A 9,455-nucleotide genomic window follows, 5' to 3' on the forward strand; every position below is an offset into this window, starting at 1 on the left:
GTCTCCTTGTAGCCCCAGCTGTCCTGGAACTCACTATGTAGACCAGGCTGGCCTTGAACTCACAGTGAACCGCCTGCCTCTGCCTCCACCACGCCTGGCTCAAATCAACCATTTTACAATATATATTTTCAATGAATTTTTGTACATTACATGCAATACATCGCAAATCATATTTAGATCTCCTTCCCCTTTCTCCATACTCCCATAGCCTCCCCCATCAGATTTCATGCATTCTGTCGTATACTCTAAGGCCTATTGAGTCATAGTATCAGAGGATACTCTGCAAGTCGCTAAGGGAGAAAATCAGTCAATGTCCAACACCAGCTGTAAAGCCCAATAACCACAAAATGACCAACACAGCAAACTATCTCTATCGGTGCAGTAATGGCATTTTTATCTTGGGGGTAATCAACAACTATCTAATTGGACTCAAACCCTGCTCAGTAGGAGGGAACCCAATCATTTTTACATGTGTTTACCCATGTAATGCGCACCCAGATCAAGAGATAGAAATTGTAAGATGTAGAAAGGGGAGAAAGAGGAGGAAGAAGGAGAAACAGGGAGAGGGAGAGAGAAAATATACTCAATTTTGAAACTTACTGTTAAGCTATAATAATCAAGACAATGCGGTATTGTCTAAGCATAGACAAATAGATCAAAACAACAAAATAGCCAAGAAACAGACTCTCATATATACTAACTGATTTTTGAGAAAAGTAACAAAGGCTTATTTATTCAAAATAGATGCTGAACATCCAAATGCAAAAAACAAAACTAGACACTGGAATATATGCCATTGAGCATAACCCTGAAGAAAAATCTAGGTGATCTTGGGCTTTGTCCACAAAATAAAAGAGAAGGCCAGTGAGATGGCTGAGATGGCTCTGCGGGGGAAGGCACTTGCCACCAAGCTTAACAACCCAAGTTCAATTCCATGAACTCACATGGTAAAAGTAGAGAACAGATCCTCCCAAGCTGTTCTCCATATGTGCTATGCACATATGTGCTGCTCCCCCCATACGCAATAAATAAATAAAACAATAAAAGGACCAAAACATGGTAAAGATGAATTTGTTTTGTTTTGACTTGACACAGGTCTCACTATGTAGCCCTGGCTGACTTGGAACTTGCTATATAGACTAGGCTGGCATCAAACTCACAGATACCTTTCCTGCCTTTGCCTCCCAAGTGCTCGGATTAAAGTCATACACCACCAAACCCAGTTGTAAAGATAAATCTTGAACGTAATCTTAGAAATAATATAGTTCAATGGGGCCTAGTTCAATGGCTCAGTGGTTAAGAGCACTGATTGCTCTTGCAGAGGACAGTTCTAGGGGATCCAACACCCTCTTCTGGCTGTGGGCATTACAAGGGTGCTCTTACTTACATGTAGGCAATACACTCATATACATAAAATTAAATTAAAATTAAAAAGAAATAAGACAGTTCATGGGGTTGGAGAGATGGCTCAGTGGTTAAGACCACTAACTGCTCTTTCAGAGGACCCAGGTTTGATTCCCAGCACCCACATGGCAGCTACAAACCATCCTTAACTCCAGTTCCAGGGGAATCTGAAGCTCTCTTCTGACCTCCATGGCATTGCATGACATGGGTGCACTCACATACATGCAGGCAATACACTCGTACACATAAAATAAAAATAAAATATTAAAAAAAAGAAATAAAACAGTTCAAAGACTATTTTGCAAACAAGAAGCTCAGACCCATAGAGATACTGTGATGTGTCTAGGCTTTACTTATTTTCCTGTGGACTGCACGTAAATATATACACTGTGATAAATTTTAATTTTTATTATTTATTTATCTGTTGTTTTTTAATGAAGGGTAAGAATAGGGTTAGAGGGATGGCTCAATTTGTAGAGTGATTGCCTTGTAAGCATTAGGTCCTACATTCAATGCTCAGAAGCTACATAAGGGGCGTGCGGGGGGGGGGGAATAGGTCTAGAAAGAGTTACAAGCAGAGGGATGGGGGATGGATTTGATCAAAATACATTGTTTACAAAAATATAATTCTCAAAGAAATTAAACATGGATTTCAAAAACCGCCAGGCATGGTGGCACATGCCTTTAATTCCAGCACTGAGGAGGCAGAGGCAGGTGGATCTCTGTGAGATCAAGGCCAGTCTGGTATATAAGGAAGAGAGGGAAGGAGGGAGAGAAGAAGGGAAGGGAGAAAGAAAAGAAGGAAAGGAGGAAAAGAGGGGGAAGAAGGGAAGGAGAGAGGGAGGGAAGAAAAAGATGGCTAGAGCTCCCAAGAAACAGTGCTCAAGGTTGTCTTCTGGCCTCCACGTGCATATGCACATACATGCATGTACACCTGTAACACATGTGCATCCATAAACATGTGTACAGGCATACATGCAGTTGCCCTTGGAGGCCAGAAGAGGTCATCAGATCCTCTGGGGCTGGTGTTACTGGAAGTTGTGAGTCACCTAACATGGGTGCTGGGAACCAAACTTAGAAATACAACAAATGCTCTAAATCACTAAGACAACGCTCCACTCCGTCAATATTTTTATTTAGGGGTGTGTGGGTGTGTATGTGTGTATGTACCCGTGGAGGCCAGAAGAGGGCCTTGGATCCCCTGGACCTGGAGTTCCAGGACATTGTAAGCCTCCATGTGGGTGCTGGGAACTGAGCTCAGTCCTCTGCAAGAGCAGTCAGTGCTTCTAACCACTGAGCCATCTCTCCATCCCATGAAATGCTGTTTAAATAAAAGGTGTTGAGGCAGCTAGACCTATTTGGAAGCTAGTTGAGTCCATCCCTCACCCCTTGAAGTCTGTGCCAGGGAGTGTCTATTTGCTTCTCCAGATTCACTCCCAGCCCTCTTAGCCCATCTTCCAACTCTAGGTGTTTAATATATTTAAACTCTACCTTTGTTCCTATTTTTAAACTCTGCCTTCTAGGTTCCTTGGGAATTGTCAAATGAGGAGCCTTGGGAACAGACACAGGAGCCTTGGAGGGCATTGCACAGTTCACTGCCCAGTCCCAGCTCAGTGGGTCAATAGCAATGGTTGCAAATCCCTCAGTTGGAGACCTAACCTTCTCCCAAGGTACCTGCCCTCCCCTCTACTGACTTTGGGCCTCAAAGGGTGAGCATTCACGATCCTGTCCCTCAGGCCTTCTTCACCCTCTGTCTGGGCTGAGCACCTCCCTTTGCCCACTGGAGGTGGGATTTGGCTTCAGGCTCTAGTACCTTGGGAAAGGTCAAGCCACCTGGGCTTCCTGTCTAGCCAGAAGGTGGAGCCCCACACCCTTCTCTGTGAGTATGGTGTGCATGCACATAACACTGGTGTGAGCAGGAGTGAGTTCACACCATACACACGCAAGCATTGTGTGTATATACATCACACTGATGTGAGGAGTGAGTTCACACCACACACGCAAGCATTGTGTAAATGTACATCACACTGGTGTGAGGAGTGAGTTCACACCACACACGGGGTGAGTCATGACAGGCTTAATCATCAACCTTATCCACCTATGAGCTCTGAGAGTTAAGAGTGGCAAGTGTCTTGGCAAAAAAGCACAATGGTGCAACAGTGGCACAAATATTATGGGAGTAATCAATCACCTTCTAATTGGATGTAAGGCCCACTTCACAACAGGGAATCCTACCTGACATGGTTAACGGGGCAAGAGCCTGTGCCTAGACAAATCACAGACAATAGAGGAGCACCTACTACAATCATTTTGCCAAACAGATCTAATATTAAACTGATTCACAATGACTTCTTGTCATATCCATAGATTAGTATATCCCTCTACTCTCACCAGAGAAGGTTCTTCTCACAGCAGATGGCAATTAATAGAGACCCACAGTCAATGTCCAGAAAGTAAGAGACCATGGAGTGCTCAGACCTAAATGGGATAACTGTATCACACCTTCTCTCCCAAAGGCTCAGGGATCACTGGGGAGAGAAGGGCAGAAAGATTAAAGAGCCAGAGATAGGAAATGAACGCAAAGAAACTGGGTTGTCTGGACACTAGAGGGTAGTTCCACACATGAACTCACAGTGCTTAGGACAGCATAAACAAGACTTGTTGCAAACCCAAGCCAGACAAGGGACTGTATCACACCTTCTCTCCCAAAGGCTCAGGGATCACTGGGGAGAGAAGGGCAGAAAGATTAAAGAGCCAGAGATAGGAAATGAACGCAAAGAAACTGGGTTGTCTGGACACTAGAGGGTAGTTCCACACATGAACTCACAGTGCTTAGGACAGCATAAACAAGACTTGTTGCAAACCCAAGCCAGACAAGGGCCCAGCATGGATGAGGGAGGGGGAGAGGAAGCCCCAACCCTAGCTGAGAATCTACTGGCAACTGAAGGGTGCTAGGAGAGGGAGAATCAGTTTTCCTTACTAGAGTGATGCCTGGTAGGTTGACTAGACTCCAGCGCACAGACTCATATCCAGGAGCACTTGGGAGGCACAGATTAAAATTGATAGGCCTTTAAAAAACAAAATTAAGGTGGATAATTAGCTTGAGCTACAAGATTGGACTGTTTCTCCACAACAGGGTTGGTCTGGGGTGCAGGGGATCCTTTAGGGTATTTCTTGGTGTTATCCTGTCCTGTGATTAAGGGAAAGGGAAACTACAACAACCCAATCTAGGCAGGATGGTAAGTGGTCCAGACTCTTCGAGGAAGGAAGGTGTGGGTCACCCTGCAGGTAAAAAAGCAAGACCTGAGCTTGGCATGGTGGCCCACGCCTTTAATCCCAGCACTCAGGAGGCAGAGGCAGGTGGATCTCTGTGAGTTCAAGGCCAGCCTGGTCTACACAGTGAGTTCCAGGACAGCTGGGGCTACAGGGAGACCCTGTCTCAGAAAGACCAAAAAAAAAAAGCAAGACCTACTGAGGTCTTTACTGAGGGTGAAGGAAGTACAGAATGGATAGTAGAGGAAAGTAGTTACTAAATATCACACACAACTACATGACCAGTTACAGAAATGGGAAAATGTAACTGGCATGAGTCTTTCTATCCTATTTTGTTAAGACCACGTTTGTGTATGTTTACACAAATATTAAACAGGTATTTGTGTTTTCTTTCCTCATTTTATCATGTAGTAACATTAGTTGAGATAATATGGGTAGTTAAATGATGTAAATCTCTATTATGAATATTTAAGTTATTGGAATATTCATCAAGAGTGTTTATCAGGGTTTTTTTTAATGCATTTGTGGTTGCATGAGGAATAGTTATATAATGTTATGTGGAATTATGACTTTGTTATTGTTTTCATTTGGAAATAAAGCATGGCATAAAGAGAAAAAAAAAATTAAGGGGCTGGAGTGTTAGTTCAGAGGTTAAGAGCACTGGCTATTCTTGCAGAAGATCTAGGTTTGAATCCCAGCACCCACATGGCAGCTAACAACCGTGTATAAGTCCAGTTCCAGGGGATCTGATGCCCTCTTCTGTCCTCCGCAGGCATTACATGACACAGGTGCACTTACATACACACAGGCAATACGTACATACAAATAAAATAAAATTTTTTTATTTAAAAAAAAATTTAAAAACAACAAAATTAAATAAATAGATAAAAGGACAGATAATAATGGGGGGAAATGAAATCATGGGTGAGGATAGTATGGAGGGGCTGGAGAGGGGCAAAGGGGTCTGAAGGTGATCAAAATACCATTGCATGAAATTCTGGAATAAAAAATTGTAAAAGAAAAACAAATATTTTTTTAATTTATTATTTTTATTTCATGTGTACACATGTATTCCCTGCATGTAAGTGTACCCATGTCATGTAATGCCCAAGGAGGTCAGAAGGGACTGTCATATCCCCTGGAACTGGAGTTAGAGATGGTTGTTAGCTGTCATGTGGATGCTAGGGTTTGAACTCAGGTCTTCTGTAAGAACAGCCAGTGGTTTTAACATTGAGTTATCTCTCCAGTCTGGAAAAATACTTTTAAAAAGAAAACAAAAAACACAAACACAAAAATAATAATACAGTTGTAATCACTAATCACTATTTGTCTTTGAAGATAATTTAATGACAGACTTTGTTCTGTTCATTAACATTTATCATAAGGAACTTCTTTGGTTTGGGTTTTTTGTTTTGTGTTTTGTTTTCCTTTGTTTTGAGATGGTCTCCTTATAGTCCCAGCTAGCTTAGAACTTGCTATGTAGATGCGGCAGGCCTTTGCCTCTGAAGTGCTGGGATTTCACCTGGCCCATATGCAACTTTTTTTTTTTTTTTTTTTTTTTTGGTCTTTTTGAGACAGGGTCTCCCTGTAGGCCCAGCTGTCCTGGAGCTCACTATGTAGACCAGGCTGGCCTGGAACTCACAGAGATCCTCCACCTGCCTCTGCCTCCCGAGTGCTGGGATCAAAGGATTGCGCCATGACACCCGGCGCCCATATGCAACTTTTTTTTTGGTCTTTTTTGAGACAGGGTCTCCTTGTAGCCCCTGCTGTCCTAGAACTCACTATGTAGACCAGGCTGGCCTTGAACTCACAAAGATCCGCCTGCCTCTGCCTCCCAAGTGCTGGGATTAGAGGCATGGGCCACCATGCCTGGCCCATATGCAACTTTTAAGAGTATTAATGCAATATTTGAAAGACACTTGACTAAACAGGTTTACCATACATTTTAAACAGTGAACTTACAAATTTTTTGGGGGGGGGGTCTTTTTGAGACAGGGTTTCTCTGTAGCTCCAGCTGCCTGGAATTCACTCTGTAGAGCAGGCTGGCCTCGAACTCACAGAGGATCTGCCTGTCTCTGCCTCACGAGTGCTGGTATAAAAGGCATGCGCCACCACGCCCGGTGAACTTATAAAATTTAAATTCAGCATTGTGACAATAAATTTTCTATGCATACTAAGGCAGTTTCAAAACCTCTTCTATGGGCCAGTGAGATGGCTCAGTGAGTATAAGTGGTTGCCTTCCAAGTCTGACAACCTGAGTTTCAGACTGATAGAGATTTATCAAAGAGTGCATCTATAATCCCAGTACTCTTATGGCAAGATGGGAAGCAGAGACAAGAGAATTGCCCTAAAACTCCAGGGTCAGCTAGCCGAAGTATGTAGAAAAAAAGAGACTTTGCCTTACCAGGGTGGAGGAAGAAAACAGACTCCTCAGAGTTGTCTTCTGATGTCCACAAGAATGTTGTGTCATGTGTGTGCCCATACTCACATATACACATCACACACACATACACACACACACACACACACACACACGTTTAAAAAACAACACTTCTAGTTTAATGCTTACCTTCTTCTGTCACCTCAGTGTTTGTTACAGCCTCTATCTTCTTGGAATAATTTCTTATATTAAAACCAGTAAGTGTGCTTAGAAATGAGAGTTCTGATTTTAAATGTCCAAGATGACTTCTCAGGTCTTTTGAAGATTCCCATCCCTCAGAATCTGATTGGGGTAATTTTTGACATGATTTTCTGAAAAACAAGTATCAGAAATAATTAGTTACCCTGGCAAATACTAAGTGATTCACTTACTACCCCAATTTTCTTCAAACCATTCGTATTTTGTTTCTGTTAATTTCTTCCCATTAAAATTACATAGTGGGGCCTCAGTTGGTAAAGTACTTGCCTAACTTGCATAAAGTCTTACGTTTGATCCCTAGCACCATATAAAATTAGGAGTTGTGGCCCAAAACTGTAATCCCAGCACTGGGGAAGAGGTAAGAGACAGGAGGATCAGAAGTTCAAGGTCACCTTTGATTACACAGTAAGTTCAAGAACAGTTTGAGTTATAGAAGACCCTACCTTAAAGAAACAAAAAAACAAGTTGGGCACTTGGGGGGCAAAGGCAGGCAGATCTTTGTGAGTTGGAGGCCAGCCTGGTCTACATAGTGAGTTCCAGGACAGCTGGGGCTATAGGGAGACCCTGTCTCAAAAAGACAAAACAACAACAACAAAACCCAACAAATCAAAAGGAAAAAACAAAACCTGCAGAGGGTGCCACTATCATTAGCATTCTTCCTTGGTGGTCAGTATAGGGACATTCTGAAGCACTGCTGAGCTTAAGGACTTCCAGGTAAAATGGGTTTATCATACAGAGGGGCTGCCTCTGTATGATCTGATGGAGAAGTGTCAGGATAAGAAAAAAAAAATGACTCTACTCAAAGAAAGAAAAAGAGCTTCAGAAATTCAAGAAAATGGATCCAAGAGGAAATCATTATATCAAGCAAACTAAGCCAGAATCAGAAAGACAAATACTACTTACTTTTTCTCATATGTGGAACCCATATTTAAAGTTATTTATTTCGTGGGCTGGAGAGCTGGCTTAGCAGTTAAGAGCACTGACTGCTCTTACAGAGGACCTGGTTCAGTTCCCAGAATCCACTTGGTGGCTAACGAGTGTTCTTAACTCCAGTTCCGAGGATCCGTTGCCCTCTTCTGACCTCCCTCAAGCATTGCATGACATGGGTGCACTTACACACATGCAGGCAATACACTCATACACATAAAATAAAATAAAATAAACTATATGAAGTTATTTATTCTATGTGTATACATGTGTTAATATATTTTGGGTGTAGGTCATGAAACAAGAAAGGGGATCATGAAAGAGGAGGAAGAGATCTTAAGGAGTATGGCAGAGGAGTAAAGATGGTAATGCAGTATGTATAAAAAGAAAGCAGAAGGTAGGACCGACTGGATGAAGAAGGGAAGCCAGTTTGAAGGGGAGGAGGCAAGAGGAATGGATGGGAACAAAGTACAATGACATATGTAAGAAGATGCTTTGATGAAATCCATTACTTTGTATGCTAACCTAAAAAATTAAAGAAAACAGAATCTCATCATTTCTAGTCTACATAGGGGTGAAAGTCCTAGCCAAAGAAATTAGGCAAAAGAAATTTTACCATTGAGGAATCTGAAGCACAAAAGGAAGAAGTTACCCAATCAAGATCACTCAGCCACTATCAAGGCCAGGATTTGAAGTGATTTGGCATCAGAGTATGGACACACAGATATAACTGAGTAACTTAGTTCCAATTTTCCTAGTATTAATCCAGTCAACCATTTTTTAAATTTTATTTTATGTGTATGAATGTTATGCCTGCATGTGTGTAAGTACACCTGTGTCATGCAATGCCCATGGAGGACAGAAGAGGGCAGCAGATGCCTCTGGAACTGGAGTTACAGACAGTTGTTAGCTGTCACGTGAGTGCTGGGATTCAAACCCAGGTCTTCTGCAAGAATAGCTAGTGCTCTTAACCACTGAGTCATCTTACCTGACCCAATCCAGTCAACCATTTAAAGTCACTTTAAAAAGTAGCTTGGGCAAAAACAATGAGTCTTTCTGCAAGGAACAATATATTCTAAAATGAAATGGAGATATTTTTTAAAGGTTAAAAACGCATTCAATTTTATGTCTTACAGGTTTTGTATTGAGTTCAATATTGTATAACTGTATTAATTCAACTGTAACCTAAAATTTTATAGCCACTTTTGAAAGA

General features: G+C 42.0%; 1 protein-coding gene across 3 annotated transcripts in view; it reads right to left on the minus strand.

The window, feature by feature from the left end:
- The window catches only part of Cenpp (centromere protein P), a 244,387-nt gene that overhangs the window by 231,653 nt on the left and 3,279 nt on the right, over positions 1-9,455 (minus strand). For 2 of the 3 annotated variants that reach the window (XM_008852927.3, XM_029556079.1), the window contains exon 2: positions 7,247-7,428. The exons of the other annotated variant lie outside the window; for it this stretch is intronic. In XM_008852927.3, the coding sequence (XP_008851149.2) occupies positions 7,247-7,428 (182 nt within the window). The remainder of the gene's footprint in view (positions 1-7,246; positions 7,429-9,455) is intronic. 3 annotated transcript variants of the gene reach the window in all.

The sequence above is a fragment of the Nannospalax galili genome, unplaced genomic scaffold (genome assembly GCF_000622305.1).
Source record: "Nannospalax galili isolate Female #2095 unplaced genomic scaffold, S.galili_v1.0 scaffold1532, whole genome shotgun sequence".
Lineage (NCBI taxonomy): Eukaryota > Metazoa > Chordata > Mammalia > Rodentia > Spalacidae > Nannospalax > Nannospalax galili.